The sequence below is a fragment of the Diadema antillarum genome, unplaced genomic scaffold, assembly GCF_040938485.1.
Source record: "Diadema antillarum isolate AM-2024a unplaced genomic scaffold, OU_Dant_1.0 seq00001823_RagTag, whole genome shotgun sequence".
NCBI lineage: Eukaryota > Metazoa > Echinodermata > Echinoidea > Diadematoida > Diadematidae > Diadema > Diadema antillarum.
The window spans coordinates 72,378-85,256 of record NW_027272497.1 but is presented as its reverse complement, the minus strand read 5'-3'; the positions used below and the strand labels follow the sequence as shown (position 1 = coordinate 85,256).

General features: G+C 38.6%; 1 protein-coding gene across 1 annotated transcript in view; it reads right to left on the bottom strand.

The window, feature by feature from the left end:
- The window catches only part of LOC139712566 (protein APCDD1-like), a 70,672-nt gene that overhangs the window by 44,568 nt on the left and 13,225 nt on the right, over positions 1–12,879 (bottom strand). Inside the window, exon 2 of the mRNA XM_071624375.1 lies at positions 11,150–11,330. Coding sequence (XP_071480476.1) covers positions 11,150–11,330 — 181 coding nt within the window. The remainder of the gene's footprint in view (positions 1–11,149; positions 11,331–12,879) is intronic.

Sequence of the window (12,879 nt, the reverse complement as noted above, 5' to 3'; positions counted from 1 at the left end):
CGATCAAGCCTGCTTTTCACAATTTATTGTCGCCCGGATAAATCACCCTCTTTTAACTCACAGAACGGAGGTTCCCTACCCCGATGGGTTCCACTGGAAATGATCAAAACTTCCGTAGAAAGCTATCGCATGATGAAAAAAGAAAGAAAATAGGTCGAATCTTCTCTTTCTTGTATTCAAAATGCAGCTGATACATCATGTTGCAGCGTGATTCGCGTAGAGTGCTTTGTTACTCTATATTGTAGACACACCTCCAACACTTTGAATTTCTGGGGACGTTGGATTGCAAGGCTGTGAAATGTGAACCACGTGACTTATAGCCGTATTTCATTAAGCCATTGTAGCTACATATATACTAATTATGATGCGATACAATTTTGTCGCCTTCTTCATGCCTTTAAGTTTATTTAAACATATAACAGGCAGAACACAACTCAACAGAAAAAAAAAAAACACACAATGATCTTAGGCGAAGTGACTCATTCTTCAAGTTGTGATTAGCATGTGCGGTAACATGTGGCAAATCTTTACAGTGAGAAAAAAACCACAAACAAACAAACAAATAAGTGAAGTGGGCATCTGATCTTCCACATCACAATTCTTTTGTCTTTTCATGGCTTATATTTGTACACATTGTGAAGAAGTATAATGAAAACATAATTTTGTATCATACAAATGACCATTGGTAGTTTGTCCTTCATCCTGCTCGTGTTAATTTAACATCTTATTTCAGTGTGATTAAGAGTGATCTTCAATCATTTCCACCGTTCGTTGAATTGACAGGCTGTTTTGATTACGAGAAATTAGAATCTTTGTCTAAATATGCACGGACTCGGTGATATTAGGGTATATGATTATGCGAAGGTGTGCCTGTCTATCTAGATTACACACTCTTTTCATAAACATGATAAAGGATAACGTTTTTGGAAGAATCTTTTACACACTATGGCCTGTTCTGTTTCAAAGTATAGAGTTTTATCTCCTCGATTGAAACCAGCCATCGTTGAAGTTCAGTTCGACAAGGAAATCAGACATATTATTCTCTTGATAGACAGGGATTGGACGGTCACATCGACGTCATCATTCAAAACGACGCGACGTCGTCTCAAGACAGACACGTTGGACATTGACCGATGATTTATTGTGATCAGCGTTCAACTCTCGTCTTATCAAACAGCGAAGTGTTACTTCAGATTTTTGAGTGTGGTTCTGCATGTGTGTGCGTGCGTGTGAGTGTGTGTTTGTGTGTGTGTGCGTGTGTGTGTGTGTGTGTGTGTGTGTGTGTGTGTGTGAGGGTGTGCGTGTGTGTGTGAATTTAATTGATCCGCGAGTAACTGTCATACAATTCAATATGATAACTCAAACTCTTCATCACAACATAATTTTCTAATAGTAAACTCCACTTCATGTGTGCAATGTGTGCGTGTCTGTGTGTCTTCGCACTCGGATGCATGGAAGCTTGATCGGGCCTTTTAAGTAGCATTAAAAGGAGTTATTTTCAAGTCAATTGTGCGTACAAGTAGAAAATCTTATGTCTCCATTTTCCACTCAGTCAATTATACCCTACAGGTCAGGATGCCAACAAGTTGAATGCAGCTCTAGAATGAATATGTGCATCTTTGTTGAGATGAGAGCTTTGTGATCTTAGTCTATTCTATTCCTGCGCTAAAAATGCTTGGCGGTGTCAAAAGCGACGAACACTTGGGAACAATATCTGTCAGAGCTTTTGTTAAAGTTGTAATGCAGAGGAGAGCGTCTTGTCAAGTTGATCAAAGGATTGTCGAAGGATCAATTCCAGTAGACCTGTCAGAGATATTGTAGTATTTACGTGGCTCTTCAAAATCTCTCTGGGAAGTATTCTACCTCAAAAATAGGAGATTATAGAAGAGTACAGGCCATCCCGAAAGATAGATAGATGGATGGATAGATAGATAGATAGATAGATAGATAGATAGATATATAGATAGATAGATAGATAGATAGAGATAGATAGATAGAGAAAGAGAGAGAAAGAGAGAGAGAGATGGAGAGAGAGGGAGAGGGAGATATATATCACACCGTGTGATACATGCAGTTTCCGAAAAAGAGTCGCTTTACTTGACAAAATGATGCTTCACATGAGAAAATATAAAGAGACATGCAGGGATATAAGAAAATTGGGTGAGCACTGTTATGTACGATCATGGAGAATAGGAGTTTTAACTTCGGCTGGGGAGCGAACATGAAGCTCATTTCAGGTGGCCTGTGCGTTCAGAGGCTACTTCAGGTCATATATTTCTTTCTTTTCTTTTGAGATTACGAAGCGATCAGATATTTTATGGTTAATTGTTGCTCAGTCACTATTCATCGTGCGGTGTTACATTGTCACCAGAAACAACAAACTAACCTACTCTGATTTAACAGGGGTATGAGACGGGGCAGTGAAAGAAGTGACGAATGCGTGTTATTATCGAATGGGAAAATAGGAACAAAATCTATTCTACTAGAGTAGAAACACCAACTGTATGGGAGTCTCCTGCGACAAGTCTGAACGCGTTTATTATCACAAAGTTAGTTTGCTGATGCTGTACGAATATCGATCATAATAACAGATACATAGATGAGTCAAGCATATATAGATAAAATGAATATAAACAATATACAACCTAAGCAATATAGATTCGAACTCAACAAGTGCCACCTAATTCTTAGATGATTCTTGGATGCATACTTGTGGCGCGTATGCAATCTATTACATTTTGGTTCACCGTCTGACTCTTACCATTGCCTAGTGTACGTTAAAATCTTGAACTAATTTCAAGACATGGCGGTGGATACAAGTTGAGAATATAACCTCGTATTTTTCTCAGTTTTTGGCGTTGGAATGATCCTGGGGCGATTTAGTACTTCATTACATACTACTGGTCTGGGTTTCCGACATCTTAGCTAATCGGTTCTCCGCCAAGGTTTGAATTCATCGGTATAGCTAACATGCACAGTGGATGGAGGATTGGGTATCATCGTTTCATATCAATGACAACTGCATCCGACTCTACCGCACTGCTTCATCTGACACGAGATAGTGCGCTCTAGCTCTCAGTCGAGCCATGAAATATCGTTTGCACGATCCCTTACCATATACTCATAACTTCAGACGATCTTTTGAATTTGTTACTTGAGATTTAACGCCACACGTGAAGTGGTGAAAATAAGAAGGGATACCGAGGATTCTCATTCTCATCCTTCTAATGAACCAGGAGCTCTTAAAAGTAGAGGAAGATTAAAGTAAATTGTCTCTAACTCGGATTCAAATTGATAGATCGCCATCGCCGGCTGCAAGGGTGACACGTGATAACTATCTTCATTCGAAAAAGGTATTTGGGCGGGGGGGGGGGGGCGAGGACATTTATAAAGCTGAATGATGTAATTTGCCAACATGTGATCGACGCGATATATATATGTATAAAAAAAACGCAACCTTAAAAGAGAGGATGATATCTTCAATAGAGCAGTGTTTCTAATTCACTTCGGCCCAATATTTCTATCGAACATATTTTCCGTCTACTGATTAGGACCTATTGTTTTGTCCGCATGTATTGTACTGCATCTTATGCCATGTAGTAATCAGTACTTTAGTTCAATTCACCAACAACGAAAACATAACTGGTGAAAACGCAATGCAAAAATATGGTGCGAATAAAAATGTCATGCAATCTGTCACGTCGCTATATTGAAGCTCAATAATAATATGTTTGCCCGTCACAGCGCACACAAAGAAAGTAGCAATATATCACAAATGCCCTTCGGCCAAATCAGTGACACGAAAAGGGTTAAGCAAGAAGGCCAATTTATCTATATGAGAGAGAGAGAGCTACAGAAACCGGAGGAGACTAAAGATTCTTATCGGGAGAAGTGGAGAGGATTGGCTTCATCGCAGCATCTCTTTCTGTGTTTTTTAAGGATGGCCACAAACAGGAAATATTCCCTGAGCCATATGAACATGCAGTACTGACGATTGTCTCGGGAAGAAATCATAAATTTCGAATTTTTCCTTAAAAAACGATGAAAAGTAGTGACAAAACAAATACCATCTGAAGGTTTCTGGTTGCCGACGTTTTTTGGCGTCAGACACAATATTGAAGATTGAGAACATCGGAAAGTGCTGTAAGATTACGAGATGTGGCGTTCATCTCTTCACAAGCGTCGTGTATAGGCTATCATACATGTGTATGGTTGGGGGCATAATTTTATCAACTTCCTTTAATAATGGATGCCAACTAAATTACTGATTACTGAAGGACGGTATGGAAAAAAAGAACGAAATTGCTGTTATCATGTTACTGTTTGCATAAACTTAGCCATGGGATATTAAGTTTGGCAGAAGCTCAGATAACGGGCTGAGCTATATGCTCAGATGAACCCAAGTGCGTGGTATGATGCGGTGTTGATGTTGATTGCCTTTCAGTAAAATGACAGATCGGCACGAAGCTGGCCTATAATGGGGGCAAATATAAATCATCAACTCCATTCCTGATTTACTGTTATTGTTCGCTCCACGGCCATCTTTCATCGGGTCTACATCCTTGACTCTTGAGGAGCGGTGGGTGTAGAGAGAGGGGTGCAGATTCCAGAGCGGGGAGGGCCAACAGGTCTCCCAAACCGACCTCTGGTAGATCAGAAGAGGATCACAATGCTGTGTGAGGTCCGGCACCTTTCCAAATACATCACAAACACCCTCATCATCCTTTCATCACTAGTCGCAAAGCGTGCTCATCGCTCACTCTAGTTGCCATGCTCAAATAATCCTCATTATATTTCGCAAACACAACTTTAGAAGAAGTGCATGCCAAAACCCAAGAGAACCATGCAGCCTGATTCTGATTTCAGTTTCTTACAACAAAAAGGAAAGAAGAATGTGAAAAGCGTAGTACGACTAGTAGACTTAGTTTTTGTTTTCCAACAGCTGTAATCTCACTTCATATCGATAGCATGTATTTCTGTCTATCATTCATACAAAATACCATTTACAATCAAAGGATTGACGTCATAATGAAATTTGAATTGTGTATTACCTAAAAGTCTTTCTGTTTGTAGACTTTAAGTATTTTCTTGCGATTCTTACGATTAATAGCCTTCCTTGCCCCTTTTTAGTTTTAGATATATCTTAAGCAGAAGTATGAAACAGAAAATTCAACTAGAGATTGTAATTTGTCATCACTGACAAATTAAGGTGATCCGATCTTTTTTTTAATTAATGATTCGAGTCCTGATACTGCAAAGTCTCAGCTACAACATATTAAAATCTGAGAGAAATTCACCGAAGCATAAGTAAGATAGTGCTCGATAAAGAGAGTCATGTCAATCTTCACATCTAAAAAATTCCCTCCCATAGAGATAACACGTCATAGCGAAGATAGAAAAAGAAGTACATATGACCTTTGACCCCACTTTGCACAGACAAGATGGCATCTGAGCAAAAAGTGGTTATTTTATGAAATGATCCCTGTAACATGGTCTTTACGTGTGCAAAATATGGGAAAGATAGGACATGTATTCACCAAGATACAGGATGAAACATTTATGACCTTTGACCCTAATTTACATACCCAAGATGGCGTCTGATCAAGTAGTTGTAATTTTATGAAATTATTTTCGTGACATGAACTAAACATGTGCAAAATATGAAGGTGATAGGGGCTGTTTTTCTTGAGTTATTGCAAAGAAAGTTGCAAAAAGAAAGAAATATTTCAATACATCAAAGATAAATTTTAATTTCAACCAAGTTTTTTCACGTGATCCCGACAACGTATGAAAAAACAAAGGGCACATTACGATAGCCCTACATCTCAGCTACAACATATTAAAATCTTAGAGAAATTCACCGAAGCATAAGTGAGCTAGTGCTCGATAAAGATAGTCATGTCAATTTTCATTTCCATAAAAATTGCACTCCCATAGAGATTACACGTAAACTGGTCAAATTTGACAAGGTTACCTTCAATCCATTTTTTCAAGGTAATGTCGTCATCAAATCAAAATTGTTTAATTACATTAATGAAAGAGTATTTCATAAGCTATAACATATTGAAATTTGGGTGAAAATTGGCAAAGGATTAGTGAGATACGCTCGAGTAAACTTGAAATTTGATGACGTCATTTTGAAAATTTACTTTTTTTACTTTATTAAGAAATTTGATATCTTTTAGTCATTTTATCAGCATAGCCAGCCCATGAAATGACATGTACAACTCATCAGCTTTCAGAATATGTAAAGAAAATGGGGGGTCACCGTCCATCCTGACGAGTAAAATCCGATTTAAAATTGGCGTTTTTTTGGCATAGTTGCACTGTGTATCCCCATTGACGCACGCGCGGAATTTTGAATTTGACGGGCCCGTATGACGTCATATTGAGTCGGATCGACTTGAAACTTGGTAGAAATATTCCTTGAAATTTCGGACATCCGATCCGTGTGAAAAAATTGAAAATTTCTATTTCATATTAGCTGTGCGTGCGTATATGTGCGCGCGCGTACGCGTCCGTCCAATTTTTTCAATTTTTCAAAAAATGCTCCAAATGGTCTGAAACGTGTGCAAAAAAAATTTGAGCTGGATTTGAGCATACAAATATTTCAACGCGCGCGTACGCGCGCGTTTTAAGAGAAAAAATGAATTTTGAGAATATGAGTAAAATGCGCATAACTTGAAATATATGTGACGTAAATTTCATTGAAATATTTCATTCCATTAATGAGATATGCATGAAAATGTGTTTTCATATAATGACGTCATAGTGACGTCACGGTCGACTGATCACTATGATTTTACTTGCGCTGTCGTCTTTGGGACATGATACATATATGGTATGAGTTTGACATTGAGAGGCAATGCACTTTCTGAGCTAACCTCTGCACAACTTTTGAGGAGAAATAAAGAAGAAGAAGAAGAAGAAGAAGAACTAGAGATTGTAATTTGTCATCACTGACAAATTAAGGTGATCCGATTTTTTTTTAATCAATGATTCGAGTCCTGATCGCAATAGGCATGACCATACAAGTTTCATCTGTGTTTAGAGACATTGGCCGTGTGATGTTTGCATTCTCATTTAGCAAAGGGAGTCATATCTGCCATGTTAGGTACAAAATTCTGTATACACTATAACGAAAAAACAACAACAAGTACATATGACCTTTGACCCACCTTTGCACTCCCAAGATTGCATCTGATGAAATAGTGGTTATTTTGTGAAATGATTCTCGCGACATCGTCTATACGTGTGAAAAATATGGGAAAGATAGGACAGGTATTCACTAAGATACAGGATGAAACATTTGTGACCTTTGACCCTAATTTACACACCCAAGATGTTGTCCGATCTAGTAGTTGTTATTTTATGAAATAATGTACGAGACATGAACTAAACATGTGCAAAATATGGGGGTGATAGGGCGTGTTTTTCTTGAGTTATTGCAAAGAAAGTTGCAGAAAGAAAGAAATATCTCAATACATAGAAGATAAGCTTTAATTTCAACCAATTTTTTATCGTCATCCCGACATCGTATGAAAAAACAAAGGAAACAAAACGATAGCGCAAAGTCTCAGCTACAACATATTAAAATCTGGGAGAAATTCACCGAAGGGTAAGTGAGCTAGTGCTCGATAAAGACAATCATGTCAATTTTTCACATCTAGAAAAATTCCCTCCCATAGAGATAACACGTCATAACGAAGATAAAGAAAGAAATACATATGACCTTTGACCCCGATCTACACAGACAAGATGGCATCTGAGCAAAAAGTGGTTATTTTGTGAAATGATCCTTGTAACACGGTCTTTACGTGTGCAAAATATGGGGAAGATAGAACATGTATTCACCAAGATACAGGATAAAACACTTATGACTTTTGACCCTAATTTACATACCCAAGATGGTGTCCGATCAAGTAGTTGTTATTTTATGAAATAATTCACGTGACATGAACTAAACATGTGCAAAATATAGAAGTGATAGAGGCCGTTTTTCTTGAGTTATTGCAAAGAAAGTTGCAGAAAGAAAGAAATATCTCAATACATCGAAGATAAGCCTGAATTTCAACCCAATTTTTTGACGTGATTCTGACATCGTATGAAAAAACAAAGGGCACACTTACGGTAGCGTAAAGTCTCAGCTACAACATATTAAAATCTGGGAGAAATTTACCGAAGCTTAAGTGAGCTAGTGCTCGATAAAGATAGTCATGTCAATTTTCATTTCCAGAAAAACTGCACTCCCATAGAGATAACACGTAAACTGGTCAAATTTGACAAGATTACTTTTAATCCATTTTTACGAGGTGATACCGTTATCCAATCAAAATATTGTAATTTTATGTTTGAAAGAACATTAAATAAGCTACATCATACTGAAATCTGGGTGAAAATTGACAAAGGACTAGTGAGATATGCTCGAATGAACTTGAAATTTGATGACGTCATTTTGAAAATTTACTTTTTTTACTTTATTAAGAAATTTGATATCTTTTAATCATTTTGTGAGCATTGCCACCCCATGAAATGACATGTACAACTCATCAGCTTTCAAAATATGTACAGAAAATGGGGGGTCACCGTCCATCCTGACGAGTAAAATCGGATTTAAAATTGGCAGTTTTTTGGCATAGTTGCACTGTATATCGCCATTGACGCGCGCGCGGAATTTCAACTTTGACGGGCCCGTATGACGTCATATTGAGTCGGATTGATTTGAAACTTGGTATAAATATTCCTTAACATTTCAGACAGCCGATCAAAGTGAAAAAACTGGAAATTTCAATTGCACATGAGCTGTGCGTGCGTATATGCGCGCGCGCGTACGCGTCCGTCCGATTTTTTCAATTTTTCAAAAAATGCTCCAAATGGTCTGAAACGTGTGCAAAAAAATTTTGAGCTCGATTGGAGCATACAAATATTTCAACGCGCGCGTACGCGCACGTTTTAAGAGAAAATATGAATTTTGAGAACATGAGTAGAATGCGCATAATTTGAAATATATGTGACGTAAATTTCATTGAAAAATTTCATTCCATTAATGAGATATGATTGAGAATGTGTTTTCATATAATGACGTCATAGTGACGTCACGGTCCACTGATCACAATGATACATTAGATTTGTCGTCTTTGGGACATGATGCATACATGGTATAATTTTGAAATTGATAGGCAGCGGACTTTCTGAGCTAACCTCTGCACAACTTTTGCGGAGAAATAAAGAAACAAAGAAGAAGAAAGAATCCGTACAGATACAGAAGGTGATCCGAAGGATACTCGGATCACCTAATTCCCTTTTTATATGTTTTATGAACACTGTACCACTTCCGACGCAACTTTAATGTTATGGGAAGTGGTTTGGCTAAACTCAAATGCCGACAATTTTTGCCCACTATTTTCAGCTGAGATGTCAGCGATGTGGAATGCGTGCATGCAGCTATTGAAACCTCAGTCATCACCCCGGCCACAACGCGATCAAAACTGGCTGATCACTTGGGATAAGAGGCGGGCTGCGCCATAGCCTGTGAGTGAGATACCAGCCCCTCGATCACACCCCTGACCTAGAATTTGTGCCTGAGGATCGCCTGCATACCGCGCGCTCAAAACGGACTTAATCCTGGAGCACACGTTTCCGGATAATGCCATCCTCCTTCCTGTACACTAGTCTCGCACAGATCATCTTCATCCGCCATAATTGAAATGATCTGTCCTTATGTCATCCGCAAATGACGGAGAAGGTATACATGTATTGAAATCCACACAAAAACACAATGGTCAGAAGAACGCATGGACGAGTATTTTGAGACATGTCCTTCGAGTGGGTGTGGCCATATGGGTATCCATTGAGTTCCATATTGACCAAGGAGGCGGCACGCCATGATTTGACCAACAGCATACAGAGTGAAGAAACCGGTCATAACAGTGATACTAAAGCTACTCTTATACAGCCAAATTTCAACCTATAGAATATTTCGTTACGCCCTTTCATACAATCACAGTGGGTGTCTATTGCTTTTGTCCTACCAGGTAGGTGGAACTCCTCCATCTCCCTGGTCCTACGTTACTTTCTACATGCCACACTATGCAGCTGGTAATGAAGATTTGATGGTTACAATAATCAGTGACGATTATCTGTCTTGTTTTCTACCCACTTGTTGCTTGTGTGATTCCATTTCAAACTATAACACGCAACGCTGGTACGCGAGTAATCACATGATCGTCTTTAAACATTCCTTCGCATTTCCTCGCTCTTCACTAGGGAAAAATAAAACTATTTGAGAAGGTGAATGTCCCAACTACCCTTCTGCGGTAATAACAGGGATTATAGTCCCCTAGACAATGATTAATGAGACATGTTTGCATCTGGCAATCACCGTCTGCCTACAGGCAGGGACACCTGTTGGCAACATTAGTGGCTTTAAGAGGGAAAGAACGATTTGAAATTGATGTGTTTATCGGTAGTCCTGCATGGTTCTCTCTTCCGAACCGAACTATGTCGTGTATGTGTTAAAACCTGGGCTTAGATGGCTGTAGGCATATTAGCTACTGCATGAAGACTTCCAGATCAAACTCCACCATTATAGTTAGCTCTGAGAAACCAGAGATTCCTATAGCATTCGATTCATATCCTTGTTCGTTGTTACAAGTCCATTCTTCAAATCAATTTCATTTTAAATGCATCATTTTATTACGGTAGGCACACTTATTGATAATTATCTTAAGAATTGTAATCCCTTCTTGTGGTTGTCGCCCTCTTTTCCATCTTAGGATTAATCTGTAAGATCGTATGACTAAGATGACAGCAGACATTCATAGCTTAAGGTAATTGACAATGAAAAACACATTGCAGTGATCTTACTTCTTTATGGCAATGAAAAACCATACGATCAAATCAAATCTTTTACTCTTCTTTCTTCGTTATCAGTTGATTTCTTCAAGTCGCTTGAAAACAAATCTCTATGAGACATCTTTAAGTATCAATATGAATGAAATTCAATAACACACATTTACTTTGGGATTCGTCATCTTCATGCTACAATGAGCCTTTGTTTGCAAGGGGACCAGCTCCCGCCATAATCATTACATCACGAGGAACTGTAACCCTTTCATCGAAGGTAATGCATAGCACCGGGGCTCCTTACCTGCTGGACACCCAGTCGCCATGGAGATCTGGAGGCGTGACAGCCTCAATGCCTTGACCGCCCTGCAGCCTCCGCAGCCTTCTTCTGCACTCCGTGCCAGGTCCCCACGTCGGTCCAGCGAGGTCTGGACTCCGCAGGCCTCCAGTCCTGGCCGCCTGTATGACCAGGAGCTGTGCGATAACTGCATGAAAGATGAGAAGCGATTTAAGCGGATGACTACATCAATCGACTAACATTAACGTTTCATGATTATATACCTTTATGACTGAGACTTTTATCAATAGACTAACATTAAAACTTCATGATTAAGACTTTTACTAACAACTAGAAGGCTTGCCCGAGGTCTGCCTGGTATAGCAACAAATCACAGAGCAAAGCGTATTTCATGCATTGAAATACATCGTGTATATGTCTTGGTAGATAGGAATAGCTCGTTACGAGGTTATACTTGCTATGGCGTCATAACGTTCCAGTCCTATAGCTCCAAGCGGACATAGGGATTTCTGCCAGCATTGCTAACACGTTTTTGAAATGGCGTTACGAGTAAGAAAACTAGAATAATACACTTCACGTCAAAATACATCGAAAAAACACATCATGATTCGGTTTATACTGTTATATTCACGAGACTTGGCATTATTAAACTGGTGACAAATGACCACATAGACAAAGATACTTTGAATAGTCTCGGTTGAAATCATCATCTTAATATTCTTATTGCTTCAAAGCTGGTATTCTTGAAAAATATCATGCTCTTTATGAGCCCAGTTGATGGTACAATGCCTAGATAGTTTGCAGAAACATCGGTTATGAATGAAAGTAAAAACTTTGTGTACAACTTCGATTCCATTAACAGATTTTGTCCATAATATGAACATACTGAGAGTGTTTATCCTGTTGTGTTTTTAATTTCTACATGATCACGGTCATATCCCCCTTTTTTATGAGCGAGCGTGCCGTGGCCCGAAATCGTTCTCTCAATCTTCACTCTGAAATCTGCAGAGATCTCGCTCTCCTGCTGCGCAGAACGTGTTGTCGCTAGGGACATGGATGACCGAGATTCTTTCGTAACTTTCCCACCTTTCTCGCGTCACGTCAGGTCTCCGTGTTCACATGCCCACCTCCCCTTTTCGTTTTCATTTTCTCCTCCTTTCGTCTCCTCTTCTTTTATTTTCTTTTCATCCTGTTTCCTTTTGCCTTCTTCTTTCTTTCGTTCTTCTTCTTCTTCTTTTCCTTCTTGTTCATTTTCTTCATCACATTTCGAAAATAATCTTTCGATCAGCCACGTCTCGCATTTATTTGATTTTACGTGTGTGCGTGTTTTTCCCCTAATAATTCTAATAGCACAGTTTAGACCACTTTATATGTACCTAAAGAGTAAAAATGCCATTCTAGTCCATAAGAATAATAAAGCTAATAAATACGTTTAGTTTTGAAGAGATACCGGCTATTGATGTCATCAAAGTCACATCATTGTAAGATAAGGATGACATTCAATGCTGATGCACGACAACGCAGTTAGAAGAATAAATAATTACTCAGTAAGTTTTTTTTTTTTTTCATTTGGAATATAATCTATGAATTCTCAATAACATGTTTCAAATGGCTTTGTGTTATTTTCGTGTAAAAAGAATGTAGAAATAAAACACAGTTTGAATCAAATTACGAAGTTTTGTTCGACATCCAACCTGGCTTGGAGAGCATTAGTTATTTTTTTCTATGCCTTGTCT